At 32.3% G+C, this 21,535-nt stretch overlaps 2 protein-coding genes across 4 annotated transcripts in view; one reads left to right on the forward strand and one right to left on the reverse strand.

The window, feature by feature from the left end:
* The window catches only part of LOC139513636 (uncharacterized), a 29,902-nt gene extending 22,718 nt beyond the window's left edge, over positions 1 to 7,184 (forward strand). For all 3 annotated transcript variants that reach the window (XM_071302307.1, XM_071302308.1, XM_071302306.1), the window contains exons 7-13: positions 327 to 684; positions 921 to 1,112; positions 1,662 to 1,927; positions 2,982 to 3,231; positions 4,535 to 4,919; positions 5,509 to 5,559; positions 6,752 to 7,184. In XM_071302307.1, the coding sequence (XP_071158408.1) occupies positions 327 to 684; positions 921 to 1,112; positions 1,662 to 1,927; positions 2,982 to 3,231; positions 4,535 to 4,919; positions 5,509 to 5,559; positions 6,752 to 7,053 (1,804 nt within the window). In that variant the 3' untranslated portion in view covers positions 7,054 to 7,184. The remainder of the gene's footprint in view (positions 1 to 326; positions 685 to 920; positions 1,113 to 1,661; positions 1,928 to 2,981; positions 3,232 to 4,534; positions 4,920 to 5,508; positions 5,560 to 6,751) is intronic.
* A 1,542-nt stretch (positions 7,185 to 8,726) lies between these two features.
* On the reverse strand, positions 8,727 to 20,606 carry LOC139513638 (uncharacterized). Its single transcript, XM_071302309.1, has 12 exons — positions 20,469 to 20,606; positions 17,192 to 17,378; positions 16,621 to 16,927; positions 15,914 to 16,084; positions 15,473 to 15,660; positions 14,097 to 14,256; positions 13,623 to 13,734; positions 12,634 to 12,784; positions 11,816 to 11,960; positions 11,092 to 11,263; positions 9,670 to 9,842; positions 8,727 to 8,961 (listed from the first exon to the last, which is right to left on the reverse strand). Exons 1-12 carry the CDS (start codon positions 20,546 to 20,548, stop codon positions 8,903 to 8,905), a joined length of 1,905 nt encoding a protein of 634 aa, XP_071158410.1. The 5' UTR covers positions 20,549 to 20,606; the 3' UTR covers positions 8,727 to 8,902.
* Between the last annotated feature and the right edge of the window lie 929 nt (positions 20,607 to 21,535).

Consider the following 21,535-nt stretch of genomic DNA (forward strand, 5'->3'; position numbering starts at 1 on the left):
ACATGTCAAAGGCCTGCAAACTTTCCAAATTTGTATTTCAATGACAAATAAAGGCATACATAAATTCCAAATGTTTATTACAACGGACGAATAAAAGACAAACATAAATTTAAATTGTGTATTACAAACCATATTTTTAATCAGATATATTCGAATACAAACACGATAGATTTATACCTGAAAATATTTGAATCACGACAACAAAAATGTTCTGTAGTTAACTGCAAAATTCTTTCTCAAAAACATATGACTTCATTTTAATTTATAAAACATCTTCAACTTTGAATATCCTACTCATATTTTACTAATTTCCTGTTTTCTTTTAGTGCAATATCTTTTAAAGTATTAAAAGTTCAACCAGGAATAGACGATATCAAAATAGGAACTCTTGGAATTTCGATACAACCACACGGTATATTGAACAGTTTCTACTTATATTGTTGTAAAATGCACCCGGAATACTCAAACGCACGTGATCGTTTGCAACAGCAAGAAAGCTTATTTAGTGATGTTGTGGAACTGATTGTCTGGGGTAAAACGCCTAATTCTCTAAAGTTACAGATCACAGTACCTGGTATACCTAGTTGCAGCGAGCGACTGTCGTTGTTTTCTATTGACGGTTCAGTAAATGGAACAATTGATGGATTCGACAAAATCGAAACTGATGACCCAGACGTCTCAAATGTAAGTTAGCTTTGTCTATTTACCTAATAATGTAATTTTTCTGTCTATATTAAACAACCAAAGATTTGAAATTTGTCGAAAGAAATTCCATTTAATTATTGCATTCTTAAAACATTGTCCAGATGTTAAAACTTTCAAAGCAGGAAACATTTTCTTTTTTGAAAGGTTATGGACTGTTTATAATAGTATATACAATTATCTGACCTCCAAATCACCAAGCATTTTTTACATTCCAGTACACAAATGTAACTCTAACAATTACCTTTGGAAATAAAGACACAGTAATGTTTGCCATAATTACAACAGAAGTTCCCGAAACATTCACAGTAACAGAAGATGCTGTGTGTATACAACCTGTAATGGAACCAGATGCCAAGATAGATATACCTCAAGGGACATTTGAAGGTCTTGGTCATTTACAAGTTAATGTAAGGAAAAAATCCTCAGTTGTTTTCGTATCATTTGAATATCCGGGGTTTAACCCTGTATAAGAGCACTCTGATTAACCGTTTCGTGTCATTTTATCAATTAAGGCTGTCTTAAAAAGTTATTTTATCTGATTTGTACCGAATAAAAAAAAATAATTAAAAAACATTATACAATTTTCCCGAATGAGTCAAAAGTAAAACCATAATCTAATAATAATATTTGTTAAAAGAGCATGTTGAAATGTTTCGTAAAACATACATAAATAAGGCCGTTAGTTTTCTCTTTTTAATTGTTTTACATTGTCATTTCAGGGCCTTTTATAGCTGACTATGCTATATAGTCTTTGCTCATTGTTGAAGGCCGTACGGTGACCTATAGTTGTTAATTTGTGTGTCATTTTGGTCTCTTCTGGAGAGTTGTTTCATTTGCAATCATACAACATCTTCTTTTTATATTGGTTATGGAAGCAAAAGACTAAACTAAGACAAACCTTTATTAAAATTGGACGACTGATATGATTCTTCTTTTTATGAGAATATATTATATAGGTTTCAGAAACCAAAGATTTAATAATGGATGAAAAAGATATAGACGAACCACTACTGATCACCAATGTATTGGATTTAACAATGTCAGATGGTAAACAGCCCAAGAAAACAGTTAAAATGCAAATGCCAGTGCACACTCAGACCGATACAGATGTTATCATCCTTGGCTGTCAAAAGGAATACCCAGAAGAGGATGATGACTGGGAAATCATAGAAACAGATAACCAAAAGAAATTTGTGACATTCGACGTCAAACATTTTTCGTTGTAAGATTTTTGTTTGTATCATTTTTGTTAATACTAATGGAATAACTTTAAAACTCAACTTAAGCTTTTGTGATTTTCATGTGACTTCTCTGGTAATCGAAACCCCCCCGGCCCATGAAATCTGTAATGTGTGACTGGCATGAACACATCGTCGACACCTCTTGGCTTCCAATGGGTTGCAATTAAAAGTCTATTTGATATATATAAATAAACATATTCACATTGTTGGGCTGATATTTAGACGAATTATAAATGAACATGTGATACACAGCGGTACAAGGGACACATAGTTCTTGTACCTTAATATATCTACATAATAGTCAACCATATAGTATACGATTGTAGCCGCGAGGTTGAGTGGAATGAGTTGTGGCGTCATTTTAGATGAACATGTATAGACTTGTCGGTTTATGTTTGAATTCCTGTTTTGTCTTGGCTTTTTTTTTCTTAGTTTGTTTGTTATTGTGGATATTTTTGTAAGAAAAGACCTTAAGTTTGAATAGCTATCAAAACAATATTTTCAAGTAAGAGACACAATGGCTCACGGTTTTTTTTCCAAGAACCAACGCTTATCCATTGTATCTATTATACTTACTCACAGTTACTTAAAAAGCTTGATGCAACAGTAATGAATCGGTATTCAAATTTTACAAATCTATTTAGGAGACAGCTTCAGGATAAACAACATTTAATTGATGGAATCGCGAAAATATCAAAAGTAAAAGGCAGGTGTCGACAGGAATTACGTCTCATTTAACGTAAGCGTCACCCGCTATGCAGATCCACACTCAGCAATAATATCACTTTCGGTAAATTGAATCTAGTTCACAGCTTATTCGAATGAAGAAATAGATTATGTTTTTTTAAGGCCAAATAACTGAAATTTGTACATAAACACTTTGAGACAAAATTTCTTCCTAACAGTAGAAAAATAATTAACAACACAAAAAACTCAGTTTGTTGCATAATCAAATTTTTACATGTCTTCAAATAGAAATTCCAATAAATAGCTTGCCTTTAATCATAACACGTTGTTATTTTTTATTGGTTGTAGCTATGTTGCCGGCTCGAGAACATATTCGGAGAAGGCTGTCAAATTAGCCACTCAAGCAATTAAGAAGGAGAAACAGATTGAATTGTTTGCAATGGTAAAGTTTGAAACAGACCGAGTGTTCACCTTAATTATTGAATGCATTCTGAAGAAATCGGGCAAGAAACGACGTAAACAATGGAAAGAAAAAGGATTTGAAACTCAGTCTGTGGAATACTTTGACTGTATTGTACAGGTGTACCAACAGTTTAAGGTACAGTGACATTTAGAAGTCGGATTAATATGGGAAGATTATGCTTGTACTCAAATATTAGTGGTTTAAAGGTGGGGTACTGATTTCTTGTTGCCATTTGGTAATATTTGTAGACTTTCATGTCTTAAATCCTCTTGTCGTAGCTGTTATATAATAACTTGTTTAATATTGGCTGGTCAATATCGTAAAATATATGACAAGAACAATGCTGCTATGTTTTGAATGCTCATTTTGTGATTTCGACTTGAAGATAGGAAATAATACTAATTATCTTATAGTCATCGCTCATTCTACCATTTATCTCTATTATTTTGTATCTTCTGTTAGACATTTGCACCATTATTCTCACAATTTTCATCCTTTATTGGTTAACTCAAAGGTTACTACTGTTCACAGAATTTATTAATATTGTGTTATCATAGAAAGGAAAGTATTCGACTTTTGTTAACTTCACTTGAATATAAAACAAATCCCGAATCAAATGTGTTGACTCTTGTGGATAAATTTATTAAACTATAGGTTGCAATAATCGATATAGCATGGCTTTTGCAATTGTGTACACATATAAGAATTTATACTGGTTGATGTTTCACGCAATAATTAAACAGAAACTAACATATAAAAGAATAAAGAAAATTTTAGAAAAATTAAAATGTCACATTTTCTTATGTATTACAAGATGAAAAGCAATGTGAATTATAATAAACATCTAGTAGGAAAATGAAGTCCTTTGACGTCATACACGCGAAATTGTTTCTTTTAAAATTGTATTACGATAATGGCTGCTGTATCCATATTTTGACTATTTTATTCATTATGTCTGTTTAGTTCACATCATTGTAAATATGACGGAATTTGATGAGACTGTCGTACAAAGTGAGGGATTTAGCGCTATTAAACCAGGTTTAATCCACCATTTCTACATTTGAAAATGCCTGTACAAAGTCAGGAATATGACAGTTGTTGTCCATTCGTTTTTTGTGTGTTTTGTCATTTGATTTTGCCATGTGATTACGGACTTGCCTATTTGATTTTCCTCTTAGTACAGTATTTTTGTGATTCTACTTTTCAATTTAAAAGGTTTTATCCTAATTCAGAATTTACAGTCTGATTCAGACCAATAGTTTCAAAAAACCGATATTTGTTTTCAATTGAATAGATTTTTATGCGAATATACTATATTTGCTTTTGAGACAAAGAGACCATTCCAAAACGTTTATGTACACGGATTTTTTCTCTTAGGGGGGATAACTTCGAGTCCACATTTTGATTTAAACGAAGTTTATTCTCTTACTTTTTCTAGATAACGTTCTCAGGAGATCTGCCTATTCAAGAAGGAACAGAAGGTGACCAAATTATTATATTTAATCCAAACAAAAAGAAAAACCACAGGACTTTCAACTTAATTGATCATTACAAACTGCCTACCGGTGAGGTAACATTTGATTCACACAAACTGCCTAGCGGTGAAGTCAGAATTGACAAAATTATCGAAGTGGACACAAAGTCAAACAAGAAAGTAGATTCGAATAAAGTGCCTGAAGTAACACCAAAAACTGGTATTTGTAGTTGTTGTCCATGGTCAAAGACCACTGCAATTAAAAATGAATACGTAGAGGAGAAACAAAAGCCTCAGACTGAATATCTAACAACGTTACCAATTGCTGTCAAAATAACTGAAGTAGAAAGTGAGTTAAATTATTAAATTACTAATACATATATGTAATCTGTACCATGTGACTATTTAAGCTGTTGCTATTGTGTGGTTTTCATAATTTACGTAGTCCAGTTGCTTTCAAATCGTCTTTCGGGTTTTGTCGAATACCCAGTTATTTGCAAAAACGATATTCAGAAATCGTTTTAAAAGTTGAAAATGATTTCTTATTTTGTGTGGTTTTTTTTCTCCATTTATGACTATATGAACTACCACTTATGACAAACGTAATATAAAGGTTTAACCTGAAAAATGTTGGACAATTGACGTCGCTGTATATATATACATCCCACACAGCTAAGCCAGAATCCCTTGTGACTTCTCCAATAAAGCATATAAAACTTAAAACGTTTCTCGTTTTCCTATGCAATTTAGTTTTCGATCATGTGTGAACCAAGAATATGACAGTTTTATGAATAAATGTTTATTGAATATTTAATTTTGTACGTACATGATTTGTACAACTAAAAATAAATGGTAGTATCCTGTGAAGCAGGATTGCAATGCATATTAATTGTATAGTTGCTAACGTATGATATTCTTATCTATTGACTATATTTTAGTTCCAGATGAACTGTTAAGAGAAACCAAACTTGATCCAAATGATCCTGAATGTAAGTTGAAGATACATAATACATAATGCAAATGACAGATCCAGCTGTTAGCACAACAAAAGCAAAATTATGAGCAAGATTGCCATTTGGATGAAATTATAAATGAACCTATGATAGCAAAAAAAAAACCCAAAAGTACACTATCCAGCATGCTGTCTCAAGTTAAGGCTTGCATTATTTTCCAGATTTAGATGATACATTTTGACAGCAATCAGTATGTTTGAATTTAAAAGTGTCATAGTTGTAATGACACCCAAGTAAGTTCCTTCGAGAAGATTTACTCATCGAGAGCTTTGAATGTTCTGTCAAAGCCTTTTTAGTTTTTTTTTTATCCCTCAAACGTTTGCATTTTAATGGTTTGTGTCGGTCTCGAAACTTGACTTTGTAGTTTGGTATCGGATTTATTAGCTAATATCTATGTTAAACTCATGTCACTTTAATTTTGTTTTTTGTGTTTTCCTCCTTTTTCATTGCCTACAATTGACATTCTGTTTATTCTCAATCTTACAGAAAATAACATTTGGTTTTCAGTAATCAAATGATGAATAACTTCTCATTAAAACTAAGTATTAAGCATTGTTTCATCATTAATAATCTTGACTTGAGCTGATTCTATAATAAATACCAGGCGATTAGACACTATTTACATATCAAGAAGAAAGGACGCCTTCATGGTTGTTATTTGTTTGAGCAAACAATTTAGTAAAAACAGAATCTTTTACTTTGACATTGGTATTCTATGTCTTTTTAATGACACCGGTTATCAAAAGAAATGGACATAATGTTTATATTCAGTTATACCAAATAGCAACACGTTGTCATAACAACAACTTATTAAAATGCACACATTAGGCAACGTGTCCGCGAAGAGTAAAAGAAGGATTAAATATAAGTTTTGGCAAATATCACTACATATAGGGTAAACTACGTACACAAACCAAAACGAGGGTGAAATATAACAAGAATTTATCAGATAAAAAATATACAACAAATTGATACATGCTGCCAATCAAAATCAAGGACACTTTTGTAAGGCATTGTAAGGGTAGGTATACCTCAAATTTCATTAGCATTTATTTGGCTATATGACAACTTCTGATTTTTATAAAGACATATTTCAATTAAATATGTTAACAAATATAACAAAAATATTAAAATAATTTTAAATATGCAGCCTTTGGTTTTGTTTCAGGTCCGATTAGATGTACAGTCCTTCGATATGCGTCACTCAAAAAGCTTGGTGACAATTTAACTGAGCAAGAGTGTTTCAGATTAGGTGTTAACTTAAACATGTCAGTGGACATACTGAACGGTTTAATGAAGGAAGACAACTTTAAAGAAAATATGTTTCAAAAGTGGCGACCAAAACGACCTTACGAAAGCCTGGTAGAAAGCTTAAAGAAAGCTCTGGAAAGAATCGACAGACAAGACATTGGATGTATGGTACAAGAGGCATTTGATAACGAAGCAGAGTTCAAATTCAAAAGTGTTTGAACAAAATGTATAGATTCCATTCTCAATTTTATAATCAGTAAAAACACGAATTGTTTAAATGGAACTATCAATGATAGATTGAAGCAGAATATTTTAGTATGGTTAAATAATAAACAAAATATCGACCAAAACATATAAATAAGGAATACTTAAATACAAAATTCAAAGATACCAATATATAAAGAAGAAGATGTGGTATGATTGCCAATGAGACAACTATCCACAAAAGACCAAAATGACACAGACATTAACAACTATAGGTCACCGTTAATTAACAAGCCTGTTAATTTATATATAAAATATATAAGAACGTAAAGCAAGCAACAAACATTCAATCAATCGATCAATCATATCGCATGAACGAAATTAATGTTAAATTTGCCACTGAATCTAAAACACAACTGAAACATCATCATCATCGACTCTTTTATATAAAACGGCGGAGGGCAGATTTAAAAGAGAAAAAATCCCAAACAACTGGCTGATCATGTCATATGATATTATATGCATATTCCAACTCAAAAACATTGTCTTGTTTGCCATATCTTTTTTTTTACTACTAGTATCTTGAAACATGTAACGTTGTTAAAAAATGTGTTAACTACAGGATGGACTCCTTAATATTGATATTTATATAAAAAAAAAAAACTTCTTGATTTTGATCCAGCGAGTAAAACAAGTAAATTAAAATAATAATTGGCCACACCTTTTTTTCTGAATTTGACTGCATCAATGATATCGTTTGAAGTGTTTCATGTTGATGGCAGATCTTTGATACTGTTGATTCGTTTATTTTCGGGGATATTTAATTAAACCAGTTTGCGAAAGTCCACACCGGTCAATTGTTGAAGACCTAATGTTGTTTGATTTATGTGGAATTGTGAAACATTGTTTTTTGGGGTTTGCCCAAAATCTGCTTTTATTAAACAATTTGTTATATAAACACCAGGAATCACCAGCCCAATAGTCCACAATACTGGGTTGATAAGCAAATTCATTTGCACGGTCTTTGTATTGTATGAATCTATTGTGTATAAAATATTGTGCAACTCAAAACACTAATAATAGTCCTTCACAGACAAACATGAACATAGCTAGATGTAGAACAATCTTTGTGAATACTAGTATTTGATTGTCATATTCTTCAACTTCATATTTAATTTGATCAAAACTGATAACACCTATCTTGTCAAAATGCACGTTCGTTGTTCCAATTTTTATAAATATCTTTGTTGACATTTTAAAAACAACTGGGTCGATGCCCCTGCTGTTTGACGCTGTTAACTCCCCGATGGTATAACCAGCCTAGAAGTCCACATATCCGAATTGACATGACATGCCATTAATTGAGCTATTTTATATATAAAATGATAAACTATCCGAAACAATATGGTTTTTCTACCCCATGACATAAATGGCATTAGCCAAACCTAACGAAACTGGTTTTGATTTTTATCTTCAATTCATAAAATTCGACGGCCACACATTTTTTGTAGCTATTCAAAGAATGTATTTGTTATAACCCTTTTCTCATGTCTCGGTATCTATGCAACTTATAAAGACTAAATTTTAGGGAACTACTTGCTTGATTTATCTTAGCTTGTTATGGAACCTTTGTCTATATAAGACTGATCACGGGGGAAAAGACAAGTAAGAAAAGTAATAAACAAATCTACGTTGTTTTGGACCACTTTAATTTTCTGTCGACCTTACTATAAGAATATAAAAAACCTGCTTTTACTTTGAAATTATTAATTAAAACAGTAGCACAGTACACTATTGTTCTTTACGTATACTTGAATGTAATAATTTTAAAGCTAACAAATCAGCAATGAGCACCATTTTTATTTTAACATTTTGCTGAAGGAGATGGTGGCAATTGGTTATTCACAGCGAAGTGGTAAAGACCTGCAACAAAATATAGTATATGATGATGAGTTTATAGTCAGTCAATATATGTTAATATCAATTCTTTGTCATATTGATAAAATGCCGAAGGTCAAGTAATGCTCGTCACAGATGTTTGTAAAATTTTATATTTGTTCTTTTGTTCGATGAACTATCTAAAAATGTAATGCATTTATTTCTTTTTCTAAATATTACTAAATGGATTGTTTCAAAATAAGTAAACATTTGTACAGAAAGCAAATAAAATCAGCGAAGCATAACATATTCAATTCAAATCCATAGATTTTCCTAAAAGAAAAAGACATGTTCTTGAAACATAATTTCCATTTTCATTATATAACATACTAGTAGTTACAGGGTCATCACGTTGTTAGTCGTAATACACATTTTTTTTTTCTTCACTTTTTACGTGTTTCCTTACCAACTAGGTATAAGATTATCAAATAAAATAAAAACAATTCGATAAACCCAATATTTTTTTTTAAATAAAAAACCTAACATACACCAGAATTCCCACACAATGAATAGAATATAGGATTTTTTTTTACAAATCTCTTACGCAGAAGAAACACTCCCTGCTTTTAGATGTATTGTCGGAGGTGGATGTGATAACCATTCACCAACTTTAAAAAAAATTAAAAGACAAGCGAATGACAAGCGAATCTCACTCCCCGACAAAAGTAATCCTACAAAGTAACTGCTACAAACCTGCATTAGCTGAATGGAATCCTGCATTATAATCACAGGCTACTTCATTCTTGACGTAATCTTGTCTATTGTCTTGGTAATCGTCATTACGTCCTGGACCACCAACCATTGCACCATCAAGTTGATGGGGACTATCCTGACCGTCACTTACACACCCACTCTGAGTACAAGATCTAAAAACAAAACAAAATCAAAATTATTTCACGTTAGATTGGAAAAAGATGTATTTTATACAGGGTTTGCGTATATTTTAATTATTTGTCTAGCATTTTGAAAGTGAACGTATGAAACACACTTCTCGAATAAATTTCATAAGGCGCGATCAAGATCAAAAGTATATAACATTTGGGAGCGTCAACATCTAGAAAATCCAAACCAACTAAGGCGAAGTTTGACCACTGGAGCAGAAACCTTACTTTAAGTATAATGAAATACTGTTTATGGTCAAATTATCGAAGCATTTGTTACATTTGTACCCTCAGTGAACAACAGTCTACCTTCAGTATTACAGAACAATTAAAAGTAAACAACCGTATGCTTCCACAGGTATATGGAATTAAAGACATCTGTTATTATTCTAACTTATTTATAATCTTACTTCGTGAAGTGTTCTACCGTATTGTCTGTGACTATAAAACTAAGATAACCTTAGTTCAGAAACTGGATGATTTTTGACAAGATTGAGGGGTAAGTCAAAATTATCTTCTAGACCAATTTAGAATGGGAAATTCAATATAAATATGCTTACAAAGTATATCTTGATCTTATTGTTTTATTTGTTCGAGAATTATGGGACACCTTTTTAGAATTAACGACATGACATTTCAATATTTTTCCTTATGTTTATCCTTAATTCGTGCAGCGCATTCCATTATTTTCAGTGACTATAATGGTATCTTTCATTATTATAAGCCCCTCAGCTCTGCTAATGCGCTCCTCTTTCATAAGGTGTCTTTGTGAAACTATTACCGAATCATATTATACGTGCGCTCCTCTGAAGTGGTGTTTCATTGTAAAACTATAATCAAATTCTTATATACTTACGCTCCTCTGTGATGAGGTTTCTTATGGAATTTTTTACCGCGTTTCCCTCAGTTTTAGTTTGTAACCCGGATTTGTTTTTTTCTATCGATTTATGAGTTTTGAACAGCAGTATACTACTGTTGCCTTTAATTACCGAATCCTAATATACCTACGCCCGTCTGTGATGAGGTTTCTTTGAGAAAATATTATCGAATTCTGTATTAAACTTAGGTACCTTTGTCATGAGGTTTCTCTCGGAAATTATTACCGAATCTTTTTATGCTTTCGCTCCTCTGTGATGATGTTTCTTTGGGAAATTATTACCGAATCTTTTTATGCTTACGCTCCTCTGTAATGATGTTTCTTTGGGAAATTATTATCGAATCCTATTATACTTACGCTCCTCTGTGATGAGGTTTCTTTGGGAAATTGTTACCGAATCCTATCTCGTAGCTCATGTGTTTGTTGTTATCACCAAGAATATAATTCATCTGTGACATGGCAAATTTTTTATAAGAATCACCACCAATACCATCAGCAGCCGCTGTGACAGCAACAAAAGCAGCATTGGCTAAAAATGAAAGTCCCATATTGAATTCAGTGAATACATCTAACGATAATATAACCGATAAACCAACGCAGTGTAAATTTTTAATAACAGTTTCATACGAAATCAGTTGTAGTCTTTAACATTAAATACTAAATGAAAATGGTAAATCATGAGTTTCAATTATTTCTTTTACTATAAATGGTAAATTTTCGATCTTTAAGATTGGCTCTCAGTGCAAAAAGGTTATTTTTTTTTAATTTGACAACTATTAGGCTTCCGACGAAGAAACTAGAGAAATATGACTACTCTCTGGCAGCTAAAAAATCTACTGACAGTTAAATTAGAGCATCTTATAAAAGCATGAATACAGTATTCCTATTAAGAAGACTTGATTCATTTATCAATCTTTAAACCGAAATAGTTAAAAAGAGTTAAAGCAAGCTTGGTTAAAGTTATGATCATTGTATGCAAGAAAAGTTAAGAAATCCCCAGTTTGTGTAATAAATTAAAATGAAAATAAATCAGAGGTAAAAAGGGAGTAACAAAATGTGTTAAAAGACAAATATTGTTTACCAGCATATCTGTTAGCTCCCCATTGATCTCTCCAGGCCAGACCACATGGTGTGTATGGTACAGATCCACCCGGCATATATGATTTTACAAAGGCCTCAACTGATGTCTTATATTGAGCTTCTTGTGTGGCCTCCCATAATAAAAGCTGAAATAAGATGTGTTTTAAAAATGTGTTGTGCATATATTAATACAAAAAAGACATTATACTGGTATTATTCATAGAATGTTATTAGTACAAGTTAATGAGATACACAAAACAGCAGATATATGAATTTGTTTATAAAACGACAATCAAGTTTCCGTTACCGTTTTCCTCAAGGGTGTAATACATAAGCCTATACATAGTCTTCAAGAATTTATTTTCAATTTTCGAATATTCCTCCATCTAAACCGTTATTGGAATTAAAGTTCAAATTTATTTTCCAGAATTCTTAAATTTCATGATCCTGAAGATTTGCTCTTGATGAAAGAGTTCTGTACTATTTGTGTTAACATTATATCTGGTTACAGTAATAACAGTATCATAGTCTCCATGGTACCCCATTGTCCTAAAAGATCTAGCATATGGAGGTAAAAACTTTAAAATAGAGACTAAAAGGACAAAGGGCACCATATTGTATCAAGCTGCATGTGAAACAATTTTTTATCTTGATAACAGATCAGTAACAAATTTACACGCTGATGCAGTACAGCATCTGAACCTAAGTAATGGCCAACTAAGATAATCTTATAACTTTATATGCCAATGAGAATAGTCTTTATAGTTTTCACATGGCATGCATCATCCTTAAACTTCCTTCATTGATGATAAAACCTACCTGACAGCCTACATTCTGGTCGTCCCAGGAATATCCCCATGCAGTTCCACTATTGAACCAACCTTTAGCATCGCTTAGATATTTGGCATCTTGAGTAGCCTTGTACAGTTCTACAGCGGCTTCACACATATTATCTTTCCAACTGGTTGATCTATTGAAGTGAAAAGCGAAACGTTGATATTTCTTTGAAAACTGTTAATTAAAACACATACAAACATTCATGTGGAACACTGTAGGAATGTTAACCAGTATGTTCTTAAGCAAATGTATAAACTAATTTGACATTTTACAAACATTTGCAACAAATGTAGTTTCTGATAAAAACATTCATATTGATTGCCTTACAATGATCAACAATGCAATTAAAAAACAATTTTGGTGTGCAAATTAAAATATATATATAAAACATTATAAATGTGATGACAAATAAACACAGCATTTCGGAAAACGAATTCCCATCTACAGGCGTATAAATGTTTTATATACATCTGATGTGATTAAGGTAGACAAAGAAACCTTGTAGATATTACACATCTCACTAATTCTGTAACTGTTTTCGTCTTTCTTATTTAAACCATTACGCTATAAGGTATAACATGGTTTTATTATATGTTTCTTCTCTCAGAAGTTCAGTTTTATAATTCGGAAAGTGACGTTCTGAAATAATTGTTTCCTAAAAAAAAATGTTTTTAGAGGGGATAGTTTTTGTTTGTTTTGTACAATGATCGATGGTTATATAGCCAAATGTTAAATTTATCCACGAACTAATAAACATAGGTTTTACATGCTAACACATATATATTGAGTTAACAATTTCAGATAATTTACAAATCTTTATAATCACTGTAAAGTAAAGTGTTTTTGTATTCCTTGTATCATGAAAAATTGTTCACAAAGTAGACTAATATAAATGTTTTCAAATATATTCCAGATCAACATTAAGTTAATGATAAGTAAGCTGAAAGTAAGGTTACATCATATATGATTACCCATAGAAATCTTTTGCTTGTGGAACGCTGTTGGAATAGATACCAGGATGGGCCTTAGCAAATGTATACAAAGATTTGGCATTTTCCAAACATTTGCCAGCGAATGTAGCATCTAAAAAATAAATTTTACAATACACTTAAATCGATCAGTGAAGAAGCTAAATGCTATCACTATTATATATATATCATTATCATTTGATACAGGTTTATTCATAAATAATCTTATTCGGAAATATTTAATTAACTTATTTCTAAATGCAAATGTTATTTTCAGTTATTTGAAAAAGTAAAGTAACGAAAATAATGTTAATATATTAACTATAATAATAACAAAATGATAGTAAATAATGTGCTAGGGGAAATATATTTTATTGCCAAGTGGCTCATATGTATTCTATATGTACCGTCGATTTCAGTGACGGATGATATGTTAATCTGCAGTTAAGTTGGGAAAAAACATCAAGAGTTACTTACCCTTGTCTTTGAAAACAATATATCCGGATGCCAACGCAGCAACTGTTGTTCCAGCAACGTCACTTCCTGGGGCTCCTGCTGTTATTTTGAAAGCAGGTCTGTTCATATGCATGTCTTCAGGTCTTCCCCAGAAACTGTGGTCTGCATGTCCATCGCCTACCTGTCCAAATAATATAAATACAAATTATGAAATTTTATATGCTTAAAAAAGTACCATTTGTGAGGAAATGTGATTCTCTTTTAAAAGACTGGCATGTACCTCGAATGTATACTGATCGTGAATTATAATAATAAAAAAAAAAAGAGTAAAAAACAACAGATCCTGGCGATATTTCATATACGACAATATAATTTAACACTCTATATCAATAATAATTGATGAATATCTCAAGATACATCCATGGACTCATATATCCCCTGGTACAGCTTTATTGAATATAATGTGCCATGATTGCCAATTAAACAAATCTCAACAAGAGACCAAATGACACAGAAATTAACAACAATAGGTCACCGTTCTGTGTTTGTTTGATGTCATCAGATAAGGTAGTAATGACAATAAAGTGAACAGGCCAAAATGATCTTAACTGGAATTCAACTGGTTTATGGATGGATTCAGAGCGAATTGTTTATGAATTCATAAAATCATATTTGATATTTATTTTTGTCATTCTATTTGTGTTCTTAATAGTTCAACTCAGATACTAACTACAACACTATATCAGTCTTCACGATTAACCTTTGAATTCACAAGCCCGAAGCTCAATTTTACAACATTTTTAACTGAATTCTGTTGGCTTGTAGAGAAGAATTTCACAAGCCTGAAAGCAATTTTACAAGCATTGGCCGTAGGACTTGTGGTTAAGAGTGAAGACTGCTATAGAATCATATTCAAAACAGTGTGGCTGTGGCCATTGATTGACGACCTTAATTATCCCATTGACTGGGACAGATTAGGTGAACGTTTATCTGTATCGACCACTGCTCACTACTTACTTATTATAGAATTTAAACTGTGGGGTAACCAAAGGTTCTTAATAAAATAGTTCGAAAAATTAATCAGGAATAACCTTTATGTTTTGATTTATATTATTGATATAAATCATAACATCGTGTTATTCCTGATTAATTTTTCGAATAACTTCATTTAGGTGTTGAGAACCTTTGGTGACCCCACAGTTTAAGTGTCTTTAACAAGTACATAGTGAGCAGTGGTCGTTACAGACAAACGTTCACATAATCTGTCCCAGTCAATGGGATAATCTAGGTCGTCAATCAATGGCCACAGCCACACTGTTTTGAATATGATTCTATTTATCCTGACGATATTAGTTTTGTTTCGGATACTGAGCTAACAATACAAGCTGTTAACTTACCTGTACCCAGTACTGCTGTTTACTTGGTTCCCAACATTTCATAAAATATTCCAATGGCCACTTTACCATATCATACATCATATCTAGTTGACCTGCACCTTCATAAGCGTCTTTGAATTTCTCTAATCCCCAAGTAAGCACATGAGACGACCATGCCATAGGGAGGTTAAATTTAACATGATCTCCAGCTATAAAATAAAACAATATAATGTTAAAGTTACTACTACCTTTCTCTCTGATTTCTCACTCTTTATAAATTTTTGATTTGAATATACGCATGTTTTGCAGTGTAATGCTAGGCTTGTTATACCTTTCGAACGTGTTAAAACTTTTCGTGATTGTAAATAAAGGCAACAGCATTATACCGCTGTTCAAAAGTCATAAATCAATTGAGAGAACACAAATCCGGATTACAAACTAAAACCGAGGTAAATAACTTACCGTCATACCATCCACCAGAGAGATCGTGACCGTCGCCATTATCATTCACTGCGGAATCACTACGCCATGGGATAGGGTTGTTGCCAGGTAATCTGCCAGATCTCTGAGCATCATAAAACTTTATGGAAAGTGACATTGCCTTTCCGTAATCGTATTTCATTTTTGAGCCAGCTAAAAAAAATATAATACAATCAAAATTTACAGCGAGAAAGCAGTTTGGTGTTCAGTCGGATAAAACAGTATTTATAGTTTTCTTAATTGCACTTCCTTTATGTTCAAGTCTTTTTGGCCATTTTTTTCATTAGTAAGGGTCGTGGCATCAGAAAAGTTTGTTTAATTATAAACCCAAAGTAACGGGTATAAATTCCTACATACATGAAATAGTTTTGTGAGTGCTGGTGAAATTTTTGATAATTCAAAGCCTTCAAAGCACGAGAATGGTATCAAATTATGCCAATTACGATGCGAGAGGGAAGTATTTCATCGTCAAAATAACAAACATCCTTTATGAAGACAGATCAAATTATCTATACTTTCCGTCTTGACATCCATAGCATTAACCCATAAGAAGAGCGTCCCTAATGTAATTGGGAACGATTTTACATTTTTCTACTAATAATCTTTGGGTGACAGTGAAAAGAATTTGGAGTACAATTATCGTTTTTTTAGTAATCGACAAATTGGAACGGTCTTCCTATTCTACTTACCGACACCTTTAGCTGGTGCTGGTGTTATGGGATTTCCTGTTCCAGTTCCAGTTCCAGTTCCGGTTCCAGTTCCTGTGCCGGTCCCGGTCCCGGTTCCGGTTCCTGTACCTGTACCTGTCCCTGTTCCTGTACCCGCATCTACGCCCTCTATCGTTACAGTGGCGGTTGGGGCGGAAGTTCCAGGAGCACGTCCATTAAAATCAATCTTTAATTCACCTCCTGCATCAATGTGTTTATCATAATCTTTGTTCGTAAGAACAAACTCTGTATGATCACTGCTACTGGAAACCAAATTTGCTGTCCAGGTCTTAAATTTTCAAAATGTATAAATTAAGATGAAAGTATACGACGAGGAACATATTACTATTTAGGGCAAATCGAAGCATTTATAGTTCAATTTGGTGGTACAATTGCATTTTGATTTTCAATAAACACGCTAGTTCTTATCACTCGTTCTATAATATTAATGATATTTTAATCTTATATAGTGTCTTTAATTCTTCATGTACTGATATTACAACTTCACGACATACGTCACTTGATTTAAAAAAAAAACACCACACAACCGTACCTCTAACTTGTCTACAGCACCACTGAATTTCAAATGTGCTGTCCAGCCATCTACTGCTTGACTTGGACTAAGAGTAAAATGTCCATGGAAGCCTCCATTCCATGTATCGGTGATATATACACCTTGACTTTCACCCCTTGTTGATGATACAAACGCCAGGAAAGCTACAATTAACAAAGTCCTCATCCTGGAAAATATATAAATTAATTTTATTATCATAACTCAATGTCGACACAAATAGTTATAAGTTTTCTATTGTCCTTACTGTAGGTATCGTATGTAAAAGTCCTCGATGTCAATGTAAAGATTGAAACTGAAGCACTGATGTAAACTCTTATTGTCGTCGACAAGTACCTATTACGTCTTTCAATAAAGAAAAGTTGGACCACAAGAAAAGAAACATGTATTTCATTGGCGGATCCAGAAGGGGGGGTTCCGGGGGTTGAAACCCCCCTTTTTTTGGGAACATATACTTGGACCCCCCCTTTTTACTCTGGGTTGGGAACCCCTCTTTTTAAAATGGCTGGATTTGCGCCTGTATTTATTAACATGAACGAACAGGTTACCAAAAGGTAACCCGGCTTTTGAAGGGATTTTTTAAGAATGAAAGAAACGGGCACTCAAAACGGCAGACTGCGTAAATAACTCATAAAACCATACCATGACTTACACAAAGCATACTTTTACATATAAAATAAACACTCGATAATTGATCAATATTCTACAATAACTATAACACAGGGAAATGTCTCTGTGTACATTGGAACACAATTGACCAATAAAAAGGAATGTTCTTTCAACTTATATTAACACGATAGCTATGTCATAGGGTAATGTCGCTGTATAACTGTGGAATACAATTGACCAATAAAAAGGAAAACTACTTTAACCAATGTTAACGCGATAGCTATGCTAAGGGAAATGTCGCTGTATAACTGTGGAATGTAAAAAAAAATAGAAAGTAGGAAAGCGGTTATGCAAACGGTCTCAGGAAAGCTGCATTTACATTGTGTTATGGTGTTACAAAAAATCCCAACAATTATCAAACTCAAAACTCTCAAAAGAACTGTCATATCGAGATGACAGTAGTGTATACGTATGGCCAAACTTCACATGATGACAAACAATCTTATTAAATATGAACGATTTCTGTTAAAAAGTTAACGTGGAGTTGATTTCAGAATTTGTAACTGAGAACCAACAGTAAAAAGAAAGTTAACTATACCTACAAACAATCCTACAAATAATAGAATATCAAAACGGTCGTGAAGGAGTTGCGTTCACAAGGTGCATGCTTAATGTTACAATCATAAAACACGGTTGTTTTCGTTTCATAAGATACGTTTAATAAAATTGACACTGTTTCTGCCTCATCAAAATAAATCGTGTCTTTGTATGAAATAAGAATGCTTTTACAAAACAGAATGTACTCAAGAACTGAAGTATTGTATACTCAGATGACCTTGACTTTGATAAGTTTGATCAAGTTCTAAATGCCTGAAGATATCTCAAAAACGGAAGTTTGACAGGATTTGGCAAATTATAAGTATTAATCAAAAAAGAAAAAAAAAAAAAAAAAAAAAAAAAAAAAAAAAAAAAAACGATATTCATCACCAAAGTCCCAAACTATGATGGAACATAAGTTGTATATTGTCTGTTACATATATTTCACTTTGATAAGTGACGTGCTTCGATCCACAAACAATCCTTTAAAAATTTTAGTTATGCCCTAAAATGACTTCAAAATAGCAAAATTTAGCGCCGAATTTTATTTATAACATGTTGAAAATTGTTTGAAAAAGTATATGATAATTATAGATGCTAAGACTTTGACTCTGTGACTGAAAAGAATACAAACATGTTTACAGGGAAATTTGTAATTCCCCTTTCTTTAAATTTTTACGAGTAATGCTTAAACTTAATCAAGTTAATGTTGACAAACTGTGACATAAAATTCCACCTCAATTGCAAAATAACTCTGACAACTTATTATACAGTTATGTCATATACATATTAAGATAAGACCGTTTTAAAAGTAATACGGTAGGTCAAATTTTAGTATTAGATTCATGCAAGACGTTATCACTACGTACGACTACCTCACAACTTGGTTTTAATGACCGTGGACATTAAAGAGTGCAGTATATTTTTCAATTAATGCATAATTGTGACTGGACGGGAAGCAATCACCAATCAACCAATCAACAATCAACAATTGATCAATCAACCAATCAACAATTAACAATTGATCAATCAACAAATCAACAATTGATCAATCAACCAATCAATCAATATTTATGAAATAAAATCAAACCACAACACTGGCAAACCCCAAAACATATTTGGAGTATTACTAGTATCAACAATTCAAATATGATGTGCTTGTTTTGCATCTGAAAAATGTTGGCGCATTAATGTCATTAACTCCTCTAATAATCATAATATCTCACTAAAATGGAGTTTTTGATGTATAGAAAGTCTTGCATCACTTTCTATTGTATTGCATTAGCTGCACATTTATGGATTTCATAGAATAGATATGGCACATGTCAACTGATGATTTGACAGTAAATAGTAGTAATTGCTAAGAAACTCATTATAAATAAAAGTTTTGGTTTGAGAATAATAAGAGTTATATTCATTTTTTCAGTTGTTTAAGAAAGAATTTATCCAAGCCAAAGATTTGTTGGAAATTTTAGGCTTTACCATTACAGGGGATAGAATAGAACAGCCACAGACACGGCACAATTATCTCCCTTTCGCTTTTTATAAACTATGTTAAGTCTTAACCTATTTGTTGTCATTTTTACATGGCCTTGGTCGTTTTACTCAGAACCACATAGAAACAATAAAAACATTAAAATATTTAGGAAAACATCTAATGATTTGTTAGATAATATGGTTATATTAAGTTGATTGTTGAATTCCTTATGTTTTTTTTTCTCACTTTCTTGTGATTTTTGTAGTTGCTAGTGATCTTTAAAGTCTACATATTAATTTGTTCATAAATTTCTAAACAAGGGACGATTTACAGCGGGAATATTATTTCGACACATTTCTATTGTTGGTTACCCTTTGTTGAACTAACTAATAAAATGTAATTCGGTTATTTGTGTTGTTGGTTTGTTGTGTCGTTGAGGTATTACCCAATCTCTTTTAAAACAGCAATATACAACTAGAATTGCCGCAATATACAATTAATCGAATTGTTAACTTGAACCATCGTATATATACTATACCAATCTGTAAGACGCTGACTATAATAACAGATACATACCTGTCGGTCTCGTAGTTATGTCCACAATAGCTACTGGGACGATGTTGAGGTCTTATTATTAAACCATTTCTTATCAGCATGTTCCCATTTCGTGAACGTAGGTCACTAGGTTCTTATGCATTAATCTTCTTCATATACCGGTATATAACAAAGTCAATTTATGTAATTTTAGAAGTCAAGGCAGAACCTGCCCAATTTCAAAGGAATTTGTCATAGCACTGAATATACTTGGGGGCAAATACTAATACTACATAGACAAGAGTACCAAGTACAGTTCAACTAGTTATTGCATAGATTTTTTTTACTAAAATTCTGTATCATTTCGCAATTTGTATAACATCAAATGAAATTGAAAACAAATGAAATTGATAAGTATACATGGACCACACGACCGACACTCGGCTAACCGAGAGATTGGTCGGTTAATCTATATTGAGTATGCGGCTATATGGGAGATTGGTCTGTTAATCGGGTTGGCTACACGTCTGTTAAGAGTAAAACGCACAATTTAATGTTAAACTCTATCAAATATACAGATTTTTGGCATATTATAAGAATCAAATCAAAAAAAGAAAAGTGTCTGACAAAATGATATCTGTCATAGAACATTTTCCACCTTTAAAAACATTTCATAGTCTGCGCAGTTTTCAGTAAAAGTAAAAGGCGTCGCGCAAGTATATAGTATTTATGACTACACGCATAGCAATTTTTTTAATAAAAGGCGAAAAAAACAATTTTAGATATCATTTAAAAGACACAAAATACTACTTTGGTTCTTGCATATAAATTGACATTAGTAAATATTTCATAATTGTAATATAACGTGAGTAATACCACGTTTTAGTGAAAATTATGGGTTATAAAGTCTGTTAATGGGTTGGACAATTGAAATTGTGTCAGTTAAGAGTTATTTAGCCACGAAAATAGTTTTGCTACCTTTATATTTTCCCATTGAAAAAGTTAAGAATGAGAGATTCTTGAGTAAAAAAAATGATAACACGGTGCAGCACTATCCTTCCAGTAAACGCATTTTTATTTTGACTTTCTTTGCATTTTATTGAAGAGTG

Source organism: Mytilus edulis, chromosome 2 (assembly GCF_963676685.1).
Source record: "Mytilus edulis chromosome 2, xbMytEdul2.2, whole genome shotgun sequence".
Taxonomy (NCBI): Eukaryota; Metazoa; Mollusca; class Bivalvia; order Mytilida; family Mytilidae; genus Mytilus; species Mytilus edulis.

Excerpts from the sequence above, each read along its gene's own strand:
- LOC139513638 (XM_071302309.1), bottom strand. The coding sequence starts at position 20,548 with ATGCTGATAAGAAATGGTTTAATAATAAGACCTCAACATCGTCCCAGT. Across the intron at positions 16,928-17,191 it reads GTGCTGTAGACAAGTTAGAG|ACCTGGACAGCAAATTTGGT; the intron begins GTACGGTTGTGT and ends TGAAAATTTAAG. Across the intron at positions 11,961-12,633 it reads ACCAGAATGTAGGCTGTCAG|CTTTTATTATGGGAGGCCAC; the intron begins GTAGGTTTTATC and ends ATCTTATTTCAG.